Below are 16,077 nucleotides of genomic sequence, written 5' to 3'. Positions count from 1 at the left end.
TCTACTGGGTGGGATGGGGGAAGCGAATAATGCTAGCAGTAGCATCTTGCCCCATTTGGTGACTTACTTCCAAAACTCATAGAAAGAAACCAAAACCCACATATTGATATAGTCCAACGTCTACACCCCTCACTGCCTCACATTGAAAGTTGGAGCATATGTACTTCAATGTTAAAGATATCAACATTGAAATTGGTCGAGAGAGGGTGTATTTGGTTGCCTGCTGTTTGCATCATTTTCTGTATCATTGATCTGATGAGGGCCCTCACAAAGAGGTAAAACTTGAGAAAGAAAATGCCAGAAACATTGCATCTGTTATCAAACATTAAAACATCGTGAAGAATAAACGCGATTTCTTCCAATTCGTCTCCAAGAATGCCATCCAACGAATTAAAATTAACAAACTTTTATATAGAACGTTATGGATTGAAAACAGCAGGCGAAGAATATAAACAAATCAACATTAAGCGAATTTGTCAAATAAAAAGCAAGTGCAAAATTATCTCAATTATCTATATTTCCTCGAACATTCAACCTACCTCCATTACTAACACTCCTCCTTTAACAACTCCTCCATTAATTTATGCTTATTTATTCAAATTTCGCTCATATTACTTTTTACAGCAGTACTATTTATTCTCCTTCCCATAGATACGCTGGGAATGAAATATTTTCACATGCATTTTGCAGCTGGATTTGTGTGGAGATTATTAGGACTTTTGGGATGATTAAATGACAGAGGGGCTAGAAATCCTAAAACAATGTGGCTATAAGAGTAGAAAAGAGCAAAATAGGAAATAAAATGGCAAAAGTGATCTGGTGCAATGTAAACGCGACGACCTGTCCGTATCACTCTTGATCCGTATCAGAAAGATCCACAAAGGGTGTTGGAACATGCACCCTAAGCAACTTCATGTGAATTGATTCTACCGTCAACAAACGAGATGTGTTCAATACTCAGCATTGTACGAAAAGTATGGGGCCGAGAATTATGTCTTGAGGAACATAAACATGAAGAAGCATGCCCACAGGTATATCAATAGAAATCTAACTGTATATTTAATCCAACTCAACAATTGATGAATTGTGTTGCGTCACCCAAGAACAGCAGATCAAACCTTTAAAAAACATGAAAACTGAAATGAGAAATTGTTGATTTGATCAAAAAACGTGATGGTTGAACAAGAAATTACAAACCACCATTTCTTTGTAAACTACTATGATAGAGCCATTCTTTTAAACCAAAATTTATAAAAAAGGGCAAAGAAAGTGCGTAGATTCAAAAACAGAAACATGGTCAAATGAGGTAAAGTATCTTATTGTGGTATAAGGTAAATACATTTATCTAATCTATGTATTTGTTTCATGAAGAACATACATCTTATAACTTCCACAAAATCATATTTTGTGTAACACATTAGCATTATGAGATTGTTTCATACATTAGTTTTAAGAGAGGGTAGAGTGTAATGAGAACCAACATTCTTCTAACAGTTTTAAACTTTAACAACTCATTTTGATTTGCATCTATAATTAATTATTGATAACATGCGTAAGACAAATCACGATTTAAATCATGAGATCTAGTCACAAGAAGCTAACATATAAGTCACTTAGTAAGTCCTTTTGACGTTCTAACCTAAGTGTCAATTACTCCAGAGAACGTTACTTTATTTAAGAAAATAATCTATAATCCTCTTTCTTAAAAGAACTCGTACTAGACTACCCCTTCCTCAATGAAGCCCCATAAAAGGCAATGTGACTAGTTGTATGCATTAATGTTCTTTTATAGTCACAAAAAGCTAACATATAAGTCACTCAGTAAGTCCTTTTGACGTTCTAACCTAAGTGTCAACTACTCCAGGGAATGATTCTTTATTTAAGAAAATAGTCTATAAACTTTTTTTATAAAAGAACTCGTACTAGACTACCCCTTCCTCAATGAAGCCCCATTAAAAGGCCATGTGACTAGTTGAATGTATAAATGTTCCTTTATGGTGAAAATGATTAAAAATAAACGAATGTAAAGGAATGAAATAAAGAAATTTTCATTAACTAAAAGCATTGTTAAAAACAAACTGGTGAAGACAAGAGCAGGTCTAAATTTGAATGCTGTACAGAAGGTATAGTTAGCATCATTGCCATTCACTTGCTTGCATTCGGGGGTGTTAAAGACACTCCTTTATTAGACGTAGGAAGTCAGCATTTCATTGCCTGACAAGCTAAGTAAAATTTCAGTTTATGAAACTATCTTTATTCAAATTCATCATCATCAGGTACCATCTTCTATCAGAAGGTTGGCCACCATGACCCTCCAACTATCCCAAAATCTGAGTTTTGCTTTGTTGTCATGGTCATAGATAAAACTAAGGGGCTAATGGTAGAGATGGGCCCCCAGAACCACCTCTACAGGTTTCTTATTCACCAGAGATGGTTTCTTATTCAAAATATATCTTAAAATTCAAAGTTAAGGTGGTCTGAATTTAAAAATCGGCCGAGTTCCATTACAACTTCTCGAGCAAGCTACATACGAGCTTTATGAATAAAGATTTATCTGATCTTGATGGGACCAATGAGTACCATATCCAACGATACTCACTCAGATTTGTGCTATCAGCAGATTTTTTTAAAATAAACCCAGCCTATAATGTGGTTTGCTGCAAATTAACAACGTACAAATCTCGGTTATTAATCCATTAGGTAGATTTTATAAAAATAAGACTCTTCCATATTGAGTTTGAAACCCATGTTAAATTTGCTTAGAGATATAAAACGTAAAAATTGATAGCATAAATGTTTCCAAAACCAATGTAAAGGGAATAAGGTGTATTGAACAAGGATTAAAGTTCCAAATTTTCCATCGTTATCAATATCATCTGGTTAGCAAAAAACCTGTTAGAAAAATAATACTTCGTTCCCTTCTTGATTTGAATATTGTGAACAGGGGGTAGCAAGAGGGGCAGGGGAGCCTGGGCCCCCCAATATTCTAAAGGGTCCCCTAACTGAAGCTTTGGCGGGTCATACTGAGTTTGAAGATGTGCACATGTTGTCTTTAAACCCTCTTTCCTATGACTGTGTTAGTTAGTACATGTTTGTGCATTACATCCGTACGTTATTTTTAATATAGTCATTTCTACATGTTTGTAAAAAAAATTTGTCCCCCCCACCCCCAAAGTAAAAATCATAACTACCCCCGTGATTATGACATAAACAGGTGCTTTCTTATAATTAATTTATTTTCTTTGCAACATAAGGATTATTCCTTATTTCTCTTTTTTTTTCATTCACGATTATTTGGAAAATTATTTTGTTCACGAGGCCAAACTTAAAATATCTCTTCACAGTTAATGTCATAAACATCTTGTGACCATCATTGGATTAAAATATATCTATTTATATAAAAAATGAAGCGTTTCAATAACGTTACGTAACAACCTCAAGTCAAGTCATACGTATAAACATTCTTCTGGCAACAAAGTTGAACTGAGAATGTGAAGAAACAGTGGTTTTTGAACTGTTTAACGTGCTCTATAGAGTGTGGCAATTAATTGACAGTTATCATTCCCCTAATAAAGACTTTTGGATTCTTTCTAGGGACCTACATTCAATAATTTTTAACAATTGCATTTTTCTACAGACTATTTTTTAAGCAGAAGGTCGTCACGATCTTAAAGCTAATGAGCTTATAAATTGTTACTATACCCTTGCCTATTTTTACCTTTCAGATCTTTCCAAACTTCGCTCTGCCAATCTTTGCCAATACAAAAGACGGACAGAATCTTTCTTTCCAACAAGCTTCTACAGTATGACAAACTGTCGTCTCTGATGTTCTACGTATAATCCATTTTAGACTTACACTAACACAACCAACTAATATCATTTCAAGTCTCGTCTTCAAATATGTCATCAGGTGGTTTGTCTGTAACAGGCTCGATCTTCGCAAAAGACTGCTGCTTTGAAAATCTGGTCTGCAAAGCATAGGTCTAGAAACAAGAGCAATCAATAACTCAATAACAGTGTAAGGATTATATCAGGGATGAACAATTCCGAAGAATTAAAGCAGAGCCATTTTAGCCTGTGCTCCAGACCCTTAACTTAAAAATTAGGGATCTTGAACACAGGCGCATTCTGTAGCACAGGCTAAGACATTTAAACCAGTAATGATCTTTTGACAAACAGACGTCTAAATACTCATTGTGTGGATATAGATAAATTAAGATCAGAAATAAGTTAACCAGCGTGTCTATTACTTCTTTCTTTGGATGGCATGTCTATTACTTCTTTCTTTGGAAGACACAAACAAGTTAAGGCTGTCGTACAGCGATCCAGCGATCTACAAAATGGTTGCTAGCAGGCAGAGAAGTGGTTGGACCGATGCACTGAGCTTATAATAACAATAATAATGATTTAAGGAGTAAGGGCGTAGAAGGTCTTCGAGAGCTATAAAACCCTGTATTAGCCCCCATGAACATTACTTCATGGATACCAAAGATATTATACCTGAACCCTGGGGACATGTCGGAAACACCAGAAACTGTTCCCGGGCTCACCCTTTGCAAATCTTCTTGTCAAATTTACGAACTCTGTCCCACCATTCATATTTCCTTCCGAGAGGTTATAAACTTTGGAGCGCTTTATCCTCTTCTTGCTTCCTATATTCTTAAAACTTTTTTTTATGTCTGAAATCAGCAGACGTTTCTCACCTTCCTATCTTCTTAGGTTGTCCCTTCTCTTGTTAGGGATTTGCTATAGGCCGTTTGTCTTTTAACAATGGCTTTGCGGCTCTTTTATATGTAGCATTTTTTGAGAAAATCTAGGCCGCATTAGCTGTAAAAATTCCTTGCAAGAAAAATAAGAACAATTCAAAAATACTTACATATTTCCTCGGTCTGCCAATAGGACGCTTTGGTTTTGGTGGCGGCTTTGGCTAAAGTAGAAAAAAATGTTAGTTGCAGAGTAAAGTTATTGTTTAGATGATATTGGGCCAGTACAAATTGAACAAAGAATTATGTACTGTCCCCACATCGAGGAAGTGATGATATCAAAACCTGTCGGTATGATTTTTGCAAACGCTATCATGAATAAACAGCACTGGCACCATTATTGATCCCTGGAGAACAGCCGACCAATGGAATGATTCTTTGGAATCATCGTACAGAAAGAGATAATAGTCATGGGCTAAAATGTGACGATGTAAGAAGGCACTATAGTTTGGTATTATATTTTGAAAGTTTTCAAGTTTTAAAATTGAATCCAACTTATAACCCTACTTATCTTTACTTTCAATACTAGAGTTTGTATCAAGGAACCTCGATTATAAAAAAAGGAAAGATTTTCATGGCACCGCCCTACCACGCCTACTGCCACAGCTGTACGTACAATGCCTGCCAAAAGTACTTGGAACACCCAGCAATTTACACTGCATTTGATATCCTTCATTCCTTTCATGAAAAAAAATTTCTTCTTCCGCCCCCTTCCCCCTAGAACAATGTTGATGATTTAGAGAAATATCATAAAAAAAGCGCAAAATAAAATGCTTCCTACAATCCTAACCCGTTTGATAGTAAACCAACATTGTTCTGTAGGGGAGAGGGGGGTGATTGATTTTGACCTTGGAAATTGATGTCAGTGTTCCAAGACTTTTGGCAGGCATTGTCTGAAAATTTTCTCGAAAACAGCAATCTGCGATATCAAAACATTGTCCTACCCCAGGGTTTTCGATGGTGCTGATCTCACTGCTGCTAATGAAAATTCGAAATTTTTACTCTTTACCCAGTTAAAAAGGGGAGGGGAGTTGGGACTCTGAACGATTGATATAGTAGATATCCGAGTATTGTTGTTTGTTACAAAAAACATTCTACTGATTTTTTCCGTCAATATCATTTAAATTGATAGTGAACCAACATTGTTTTGTAGGGGAGAGGGGGATGATTGATTCTGACCTTGGAAATTGATTACAGTGTTCCAAGACTTTTGGCAGGCATTGTATATACGTTTATTTCCAGTTTTGTTGAATCTGTACAATAAGACAGCAGTATCTTTTACTTTAGAACCCATTGCGAAACTTCATAAAGAGACTTACGCTAACAGGGTTTCGGGGGTAATGCATATCATAATTTTTCTAATAATAGGTTCTGCCTGTCGCCATGCCAAGATCTTCTGGCTACAACAAAATTATTTCTACCCCCTCCCTAATCGAGCAAACGCTCTTGGAATAATAAATCACGCAAAGTCTGAAGATTCAACTTCTTGAAACCACTAGATTGAAAGTGAATACCGGTTGCCGATTTGAAAAACAATGCTCTCGTGGATAGATTTGAATAAAACAATAAAATGATTAGAAATAGACCATGGTTGGGTCACACTGATTCAATTTCAAATATTTTACATTTTCGTGTGATTAAAGCACTTTGTGTTACAAAGTCCGCGTGACTATTTCTACTTTCATGGTATTACGAGATCCATCTGTCTTTCATAATGAAGAAAAACCATGATTAGCCACGCCAATCGTGTGACAACCAACTGAAAACCGAAGAACTGTGGGGATTCCTTTACCAAAGACGGGGGACTTTTTCAATTATCCCTTATACATTACCAGCGAGACATTTACGGTTGCGAACTATTTCGAGCGATAAAACTTATCATTTTGGAAGAAAAAGATCAATATCAACAAAATTGTTGTCCTTAACCTAAATGTTTGAAAGGTTTGTCCAGTCTCTTTTTGAACAATTGAGAATTAGTGTGGCTTCTAACAGGAAACCAAGAAAAACGAAATACAACCAGTAGAGCCATAATCAGACTTCAAATACCCTTAGAGATGTATGAAAAGACTCCTCTTTCAATTACCATAGCCATTAATCCAGATGGCCTAATGTTCTGTGGTGGATGATTCTTAATATAAAATATGAAAGACATGCTTCTCCTCTAATAATGAAACATAAATTCTTCATTGTGCTATCAAACACGTTGTATCGTGCAGCACGGCGCACCCCCTATTTTAGATAGCAAAATAAAAGTTGTCTTGCTGCCTTAAGAAAAAGTTTCTAAAGATAATATTCGCTGTTCTTAGTTTTGATTTCGATAAAATGTTGATAAGGCCTAGGCAGGTGAATTAAAGTCTCTCTTTGATATGTACAAACCTCTTTTTCAAGTGGCAACTAGGAACTCTTCAACTTTCTATCGTAGCAAAGGCGCCCTGGACTTCTGGTTTGAAGGGGCACCTATGATGCTGACAGTTCTTCAAGTCCTATCTTGTTTATCAGAAAATAAGTTAATCAAAGGCTCGAGAGTAAATAACATCTGTTTCAATTACGGACAGTATCTTGATTTTATAGGAAAATTCAAACTCATTGAATTTCATTGAAACTGTATGCTATTTAGCATGAAAATTCAACAATAACTCAATAAAAAAGATACCTTCGGATTCTTATTTTTCGCTCCTTTAGGCCTTCCTCTTTGTCTTCGAATTATAGCTACATTTGGCAGCACATCTTCTTCTCCCCCTCCCTACATGAAGAACGAAAAGAATTATCATATTGATAGTTTGTAGGGACCATGCCTAAAGAAAAGTGCAACTCCCATAATGAAGTATTTAATAATTCTACCTTCAAGTTCTTTTACATGATGCTATTTGGAATACACTCTTAAAAACATCTTTCAATATTAAACATTTCTAAAAATATCAAAACAATTTCATCAGAACAAGAGCCTCAAAATTTGTCTAGTGCAAAACAAGAACGAGTTGAGGTTAAGGTACAATAAAAAGTAAGAATGAAAGAACGTTGCTGTAAATATAAAGGTTGTATGAAAGGGTAAAACTTTTGCTGATGTTAAACAATACCTGCACTATAACTGTCGAATGTTTTTCTGCAGTACAATAGGGCCTTGTGTAAAAATTTAAACTTTTTTACACCCAAATGATCTAATAACAAAATAAGATAATCCAGCCTTTACGTTTTGGAAAGAACAGCCAGCCTAAACCTCAATCCCCTTTCATAAATGAAAATGGAGTGTTGGTTGATTCTTGATGATCGCAATTGTCATGATCACATAAATCATACACAAACAACAAACCAACCATATGTGTCCCTTGCACGAGTTTAGATCTTAAAAACCATAACAAACAGCGTCATTATCCACTATAGTTCACTCAACTAGGATGTCGTAACAATGACTAAGAGGTGCACTGGGTGCTAGTGCCTCAGAGAAGAGTAGGTCGGTGAAAGAGTGTTCGACTGTTTGACCATCTCTTTCACTAAGGCTGTGGTACTCAGGGTAGCTAAGAGGCAACGTAGATTCCAATGATTCAAGATAAACTTGCACCATTTTACTTCCGTGACATCTTACTTGACAACCTTGCATTTGACTACTTCTTCCTATTTGTTCAGAACGTTGTAAAAACTAGCAGTACCTGCTTTAGATCGTCAAAAGTTCCAGGAACTGAATTACTAAGACTCGAAAGTGTACAAATATTTTTCTCTTATTTAAGGTTTAATTTATTTCTCTATTCAAATAATTGTTTATATCTGTTCGTCAAATTTTAGTCTGTGGAGTTACTTGATATTGATACTGCAAGCAAAAGTTAGAAATCTGAAACTTTGAAAGCTCAAGAATTTCTGTCACTCAGATGTCGTAATGCAGTGATGTAGTATCAAGGAACGATTGAGGCACTATGAATGATAGTGAAACGTAATTGAAAACGAACGAGACACGATCATGCCAAATATTTTGGATTCCTTTTTAACCTTGTCAATGAGCAATGGTTTCGTATTTCCTTACCAGGCAGAATTAAAAAGGCACCCTGAGCGCACATGTATCACTTCAAATTACGCTATTTGGTGTATAAAACAGGACGGTTCACTCTGGGTTTTACGCTTAATGCCATCGTACAGCTCTGCCTATATCTCGGGCTGGGGGTGGGGGGTACCTTAACATGTTTAAAGGTAGAGGGTGCCTTTTTTTCTGAAAAATGCAGAATTGTCGGTATCAGTTTTTGGAATATGCGCGGAGCAACAAGTATCATTTGAAGAAACATGCAGATTTACGGGTACCATTTTAGGAAAATATTGCAAAATTATTAGGAGGGAGATTTAGCATTAACAAAATGAATGTCAAGTTAGAAATGAGGGCAAAGGTCATGCAAAAGTTGTTTGATGATTTTGTTGCGCTTTAAAAGGGATTATTTGCTTTGCAGAATTCTGGGTAGTTTCAATCATGTTTGCGGAATTATGGGTCACGTTTTTTCAGAAACGTGCGGGATTATGGGTCCAAATTTTTTAATCAGAATGGCACTTTCCCGTCTAAAATTAGGCTTAATTTACCTCCCGATGCCTATACGTAATCAAGGATACCCAGCATGCTCTTTGGCAACTTTAATCGAAACAGGAGGCGTCTGAAAAAAGGTCAGGATTGCCTTTTCTTCTCCACGTTACATCCAGTGTCATTGAGTCTAAATATCTGGCGCGTTTTACTTTTGAAAATGAAACATTTTGGGTACTCGCAAATTTGCCGTTTCTTGAGCAACTTACTTCTTTCCCAGGTTTTGGAAAGTTACCTTTTCTGTGCCTTCAAATATCATCTATTTTCTGCCAATGCAAATGAAATGTAGACAAAAATTTCTTTAATTGGTAAGAAACAATTACCTTTCAAAGAGTTCGACTTTTATGTCTTGGATCCTGAAAAAATCTAGACTTCTGGGAACCATTAAAGTTTTGTTACATCCTTTGAAGGGCCTAATTTTCTACAACACTGTTCCAACAGGCATCCATCATCGCAAAAATCGAACAATGCCAAAGCAGTTTTGCAGACAAGAGTTTATTTAAGCTATGAACACTAACTACACCCAATACCAGTTATAAATAACAACTTCTTCTAGTGGTTGCTAGTTTCCTCTGACGTGGACAACCTGAACTTTGAAGAGTATTTGAATGAGGAGCCATTGCATTTCGTGCATAACTGAGCTTTAAACTTTAAATGGAATTGATTTACAGAGATAGAATTCAACAGCCTAACTTGAACGAAATATCATTGTGATATAAACAGGAGCTTTCTTATTATCCTCGAACAGATCCGTTAAGCAAAAACAACATAAGAATGAGAAGCAAAAATGATAACGTGATCGACAAATACTCATTCGTTTTGCAACACGTCTTGTAACATAACGTTAAGCTGACGCTCGAGAAACTTTTCGTAATAGACAATTTTACGTTACTGTATTATTATTACTCTTATAATATATTTGTTTAATTTATTTACAATTTTTGTGAGTTCTGAATACAGCATTCTGACTTTTCGTGATTTCTACTAATCTAATGAACATTTTGACTGTTCGATAATTTTTAATTGTTTTAAATAATCTTTACTATTGCTAAAAGATTACTTTACTGTCATATATAATCCATTGGTCATATTTAAACTAAAATATTACTTTAATGTAATAAATATTCGATTATTCAATTATTTCAATCTACATTATGTTCATTATCTGGTACTTTCTGACATATTCTTCTTCGTTTTTGTGGAAGAGCCCTACCTCAAATTTAATCAACTCAGTTTCGGGAACTCTATGATATAACCATCCATGTTTGCTAATTTGGGAGGCTGTATTTTAATTTCTCTTGAAAAAACTTATCAAAATCAGCATTTATTAGGACTTTTTTTACTTTAAGTAATTTGCAGTGTTAATCATTCTTGATTTAAGCTTTATCCTTAAATCTCGGCTGCATCCATATTATACAAGATAATCAATTTTGTATACGCATCAATACAAAAGGGCTCTTACCTCTACTTCTGGTGAGGTCCCGACCGTCGTGACGGGGGTATTAACATGGACACTGGTCGTATTTTCTCCTTCACCGCTGCTTCTGGCAACTGGCTCCTCTCTCTTAGGTAGTTCATTTTCTTGGACTTGCTCTCCCTCCGTGTTGTGTTGTGATATTCCTGAGTTTATTCCGACTGAAGGCTCAGTAGACATAGCCAAAGAAAAATATCATGCCAGATAGTTTAATGTATAAGAGTTCGTAAATGTTCCGGTGGTCACGAGATCCATGATGTTGAACTACTACGACTCAGCTACTGGCCTTTGCAAAAGCAAATGTTACCATTCATTTAATTCATCCTGGTATAAAAGTCTATACCTATTGAATGATGCAAGATTTCCAGAAACTAATGATTCAGTGGTTCCTCTTGGCTGCCTTATGAATCAACACAGCTTATACACCGTAGTTACACGTTTTCGGCAATGTTTACAATGCGTAGTAAGAACTAAAATATTGACCCACTCTCATTGACTACTTTATTTATGAGCGCAATCTTGGGATTGGTCGTTTGTTCATCGGTGAGTCACATGATTGGCTCAGACGGTCCATTCTCCCTTTTCTTGTTGAACTTCTAATTAAAAAGTTATCCGCCTCGCCTTGCCTATCGACACCACTCCGGCCATGTCGTTGTCACGTGGAGCATTGCTTTTCGTCCAGGTCAGGTAGATTAAACAATAACATTGTTCCGAGGACGACAGGGAACTGGGGTGTTCCTTATTTTTTTTTCATTTTCTACGTTGTCGTGAGTATTCATTTGGAGTAAGTCAAACAGCCCTTATAACGCGTCTTTTCCGATCTCCGTAAATTTCTAAGACATTTTTAAAAGGACATTAGAACGTTCCCTAAGCTTTTGGAAACATACACCTTCCTTAAAAGTACCCAATTTAGAATTTGAGCAATATTCAGCCTATTGGTAATATTGCCGAAATTGTAACCTAGATCTTATTGCCTGCGGCGTTATCAACAGGAATGCGTTTACTACGCGTTTGTGTGGAAATGGGAGAGATTTAAAAGAAAATGGCCTTTACAGGGTTCTTTATATGGAAGCACTTTATAAGGAAGCAACTTCTAGAATGCTGAAACATTTAAGGAACTTAAACTTTTTAGGACGAAAATCGATCCTCAACGAATTTTTCAATTTTGAGGAAGCCTTCTCCAATCATTGGCAGTCAATGACATTATTTTTTATATATACCAAGCTCATTTCTTGCCTTTTTGGTTTTGGCCACGGTTTCTATCAATAATAGGAACTAAATGTGCAGTCAAAATTAAGGAACTACCAAAGACCTTTGGGAAATAATATTGGTAAAATGGTCAAAAATTAAGGAATTTTTAAGTTAGGAAATAAGGCTCCATTTAGGAAAAGCTTGTAATGAGAATTGAGACTAGGGGTTTAACAGAGAAAATGTGCCATAGGAATTGCTTTTGGGTTGTCTTTGAGAGCGTTCTCCAAAGGAAGCCCACCCTTTGCGTTGTTGCATACCACTCTGTTTTAATTTTGGATAAATCTCTATTAGCAGGTCCCTTGATAATCAACTCTAGCAGTCAAACTTTTTAATTATATGAAACAAATCAGATCAAACAGTTAATTTGAAGGAAAATATCTTAAAAACGTATTCTTCAAGACAAGGCCTAAGCTGTCTGTATTCATTTGCCAATAATTACCGCAAGAAGATTACATTGTTTGCTTCCCATGTCAACTCTCGTGGAACTCGTGACACTGTGCTTGGAACTAAGAAGGCGCGCCCAACATTCTTCTGATTTCTCGGATTTCAATGAAGCAAGTCACGCCATTCCGCAAATTTACAGTGACCCTTGTTTGCCGAAGCAGGGGGGCACTTGAGTATCAATCTCTCAGTGTACAGTGGAATAAGGGAAGCCCATGGGCGGACCCAGAGGTCTAGGGCTTCGAAAAGAAGAAGTGAGCGGCTTTAGGAAAATTGTGCTTCTGTAATGTATTGTTTCGACAATTTAGCGAAACAATACTTCTGTATTGTTTCGCTCAGACTACGCTAGCTCCATCACTCAAAAAGTTCTACTTCCCCCTCGTGGACTAGTACGAAAGTTTTTTCCGAATCTTGTTCTTGAAGTCGTGTGTATTGAATTTGAATTTGTCGATGCATAAGGACCGATTTCCATTAGACATTTTTTGTGCCCAAATCCTTGGCGTAGCGTAGTTAAAATCAAGTGCTCTCGATTTTGCGTCCGCTGTGAGCGCCAGAAAGTTGATAGGGTCTCAACTTTTTTGTGCGCTCGGCCACTTGACAACAGCACTTAATTACGCATGCTCAGATTTGGGCGCTACATCCGCGCGCACAAAAAATGTCAAATGGAAATCGGCCTTAAAAGACTTAGTAGAATTGAATATACCCCTACCTACCCTGGGTACAAGGGTCTTCTTTTCCCCATAAATAATGGAGAGATTCCCCTTCTAGTGCGGCTTCCTGGAAAAAAAGCTTGCAAAAATCAGGTTGCAGCCACTTGAAGAATCACAAAACCCTGAATGTAAATATATGCTTTTGCTTGGGGGCATCTATGCTCGCTCTCAAGTTAATGGAATTTTTTTGCAGCAAGATATCAGCTTTATAAGAAATTTTCATCCATTGAATTTTCAATTCTGGAGGTCTAAAGGGGGCCATTAAAAATTGGATGACCTGCCGGAGGCCACTAAAAATACGGCCGATTTTGCCAGGGGGCTGTAGGTTGCGAATCCCTGCTAAAGCATTCGCAAATTGACCTTGAATAAGTACTGAATACAGTTAGTTATGCTACAGCAGCGTTGCTAGCAGGGGTGTGAGGGGTGTGACACCTCCCAAATCTTCTTAATTTATTTGCATAATATTCAATTGGTCCACATATAACACCTAAATTATACTTTTTTTATGTCTTCATCCGTAAATTACTGATGACTCTCCAACCCACTAGTGTGCAAGACAACTTATATTATCTCTGTTTAGGCAATTTCTTTATAGTTTAAGCTTTCAATACTGCGTAAACATTGTTGGTTCTCTTATAATTCAATACACTTAAGTTTCAATGTCCGCGAAAATGTGTGCAATGTATCATGTCATTTGTACTGACTGAACTTGTATCCATTCAAATTTTCCAAATTTATCACAAATAATGCAAAGATGTAACATATTACTTATTCTTCACATGAAAATTGATTGGACAAAAGCAAATATTTTACAACATACTCAAAGCTTTCTTGTCTGACATTCCTCGGAGTATACAACGTACGTCAGGATGTGGGTCCAAGAATCCTGTAATCGGAATTGATTATAGGGAGCAATGACCAACTAACCACGTCTCTCTTAACTATTTGGGGCTCATTTTTTTGCATCGAATCGATAAAATATATACAAATCAAGCAATAAAAGCTAAATACAGAAAATACTTGACAAGATCATCACTGCTTGACAACAGAATTCTGCGACACGATTACGAGTTTCACGGTAACGAGGCTTTTACATAATAGCTACTGCTGGAACTATGATTGATGATAAAAAACAGTTGTGTTAAAGGCAAAGTAAAAGCTACTAATGCCTAAAAGCAAGAAACCGCAGCATGTTGAGGATGAACAGGAAAGAAGGCCTCCAAATTTGACACTTGGCTGCTTCATCAAAGATGCGAGATCGCGAAGAAATCAGAATGTAGCAGCAAATGATAATTTGGTCGATAGTACGGATTGTGTTGTTAACCCAACAGGACAAACATTAGAGGCCATCTCTGGTGCCAAAAAATCTCAAGCTGGTTATAAAGAACTAGAAAAAGAATCTGGATTTCAAACGTTTCAGGTGGAAAACTCGTGCACTGCTTGTGCAACGGAAGAAAGAACTGATGACCTTTTCAAAATAATGAGAACAAAGAAAGGGGGATTTCCAGTTTACTTAGAAAAACGCGCAAAAGGAAAGAAAGTGACAGTTATACGACAGGTTACTGGAAATTCTAAGCATTTATTGCAACTTCTTAAGACAAAGTTTGGCACAGGAGGGCTATTAAAAACAGGAGAGGTTGAAATTCAAGGCGACTTTGAAGAGAAAGTTGTGAAATTTTTGAAGGAAAACACTCAATACATGACTCAGTATAAACCTTGATCTTCAAAATCCGAAAATGAATTTCTGTAAAAGCCTATTTACAGAAAATTTATATTCATACAGGCAGTATTTTGACTTTGCTTGTTGTGGATCCAAACTGTGAAGAATGCAGGAATCATTCATCAGGGTTACAGTCTTTGAGAATGCTGCTTTCCGTGATGCAAATAACTTGTTTATAGTGCTTGGTATCAAATATTATTTGCTCTCATAGTTTAAAGTATCAGTTATTAATGAGAATTTGAAAGCAAGCATTTCAAATAAGGTTTTTGTATTATTTTTATGAGATTGTAGTGAATTCAATATTGCAACTAAGGCCATCTTCTGCTCATTCATTGATCATACCATATCTGTGACAGCTCCTTAGGCCTTTGGTACATGACATTCCTTTTACCATTGTTATAAACTCTGATCATCTAAATAATGCTGAATCAGCTTCTCTCCTCCGTTCCAAGTCTAGATCTTTCCTCTATTACATCGCATTGCATCATCATCATTACTTCTTCTGACCCATCCATAGTCAGCAAATTTATTTTTGTGTCTTAGTATGTTAATTTTGTTAAATTTTAGTTCCCAGTTAGAATCAAGACACACGATAAGCAATTTGTATACCTTATTTACAATATTTTATCCACTACAATATTTCTCCCTACCTTAGAATGCAAAAGGTTGAGAAGCAATCCATATGTAAGGTGAAAGATCTAACATAGAAATTTAAATATTGTAAAAAAGTTCAAAAAATTTTGTTTGCTCATTACATGTCTTGATTCTAATTGAACTAAAATGTCATTTAAATTATCAACTTATATACAAAAAATAAATTTTCTAAGTAAGGATGTGTTGCCAAACTTTGCTTAATGAACACTTAAGACGAGGCATGTTTTGAATACCATTAAATTTTAGCTGCTGTAGGCAAATTAGGATAAACAACAGTAAAGCTGTGGGTCAGCATGACTTAGATGAGCAGAGTTGAAAAGATTGGTAGAGAAAATGTCCTGTGGTATGTAGTGCCTATAATGGCCTAAGGGAATGTCACAGATATGTTATAATCAATTAATGATTGGAAAAAAGGCCTCAATTACAATATCAAATTCACTGCAAGGAATTGGTTTCTGAAGGTTGTAAACTATAGATTATATTGTAATAGATAATGTAACTTATAAGTC

At 36.1% G+C, this 16,077-nt stretch overlaps 2 protein-coding genes across 3 annotated transcripts; one reads left to right on the top strand and one right to left on the bottom strand.

Annotated features, from left to right (window-relative positions):
• Positions 1-1,297: 1,297 nt before the first annotated feature.
• LOC148960503 (uncharacterized) lies at positions 1,298-11,423 on the bottom strand. Of its 2 annotated transcripts, XR_016144162.1 has the most exons (5): positions 10,781-11,423; positions 7,417-7,506; positions 4,877-4,927; positions 1,845-3,983; positions 1,298-1,639 (listed from the first exon to the last, which is right to left on the bottom strand). XR_016144162.1 is itself a non-coding variant. In XM_089110833.1 (4 exons), exons 1-4 carry the CDS (start codon positions 10,970-10,972, stop codon positions 3,882-3,884), a joined length of 435 nt encoding a protein of 144 aa, XP_088966959.1. In that variant the 5' UTR covers positions 10,973-11,423; the 3' UTR covers positions 1,298-3,881. The 2 variants fall into 2 exon arrangements, 1 of the variants encoding a protein (XP_088966959.1); XM_089110833.1 differs by having other exon boundaries at positions 1,298-3,983.
• A 2,852-nt stretch (positions 11,424-14,275) lies between these two features.
• LOC148960502 (uncharacterized) lies at positions 14,276-15,560 on the top strand. Its single transcript, XM_089110826.1, has one exon. It carries the CDS (start codon positions 14,360-14,362, stop codon positions 14,912-14,914), a length of 555 nt encoding a protein of 184 aa, XP_088966952.1. The 5' UTR covers positions 14,276-14,359; the 3' UTR covers positions 14,915-15,560.
• The last annotated feature ends 517 nt before the right edge of the window (positions 15,561-16,077 follow it).

The sequence above is a fragment of the Rhopilema esculentum genome, chromosome 3 (genome assembly GCF_057945365.1).
Source record: "Rhopilema esculentum isolate cy_ngs chromosome 3, ASM5794536v1, whole genome shotgun sequence".
Classification (NCBI taxonomy): Eukaryota; Metazoa; Cnidaria; class Scyphozoa; order Rhizostomeae; family Rhizostomatidae; genus Rhopilema; species Rhopilema esculentum.
This window is presented reverse-complemented; position numbering and strand designations above follow the sequence as displayed.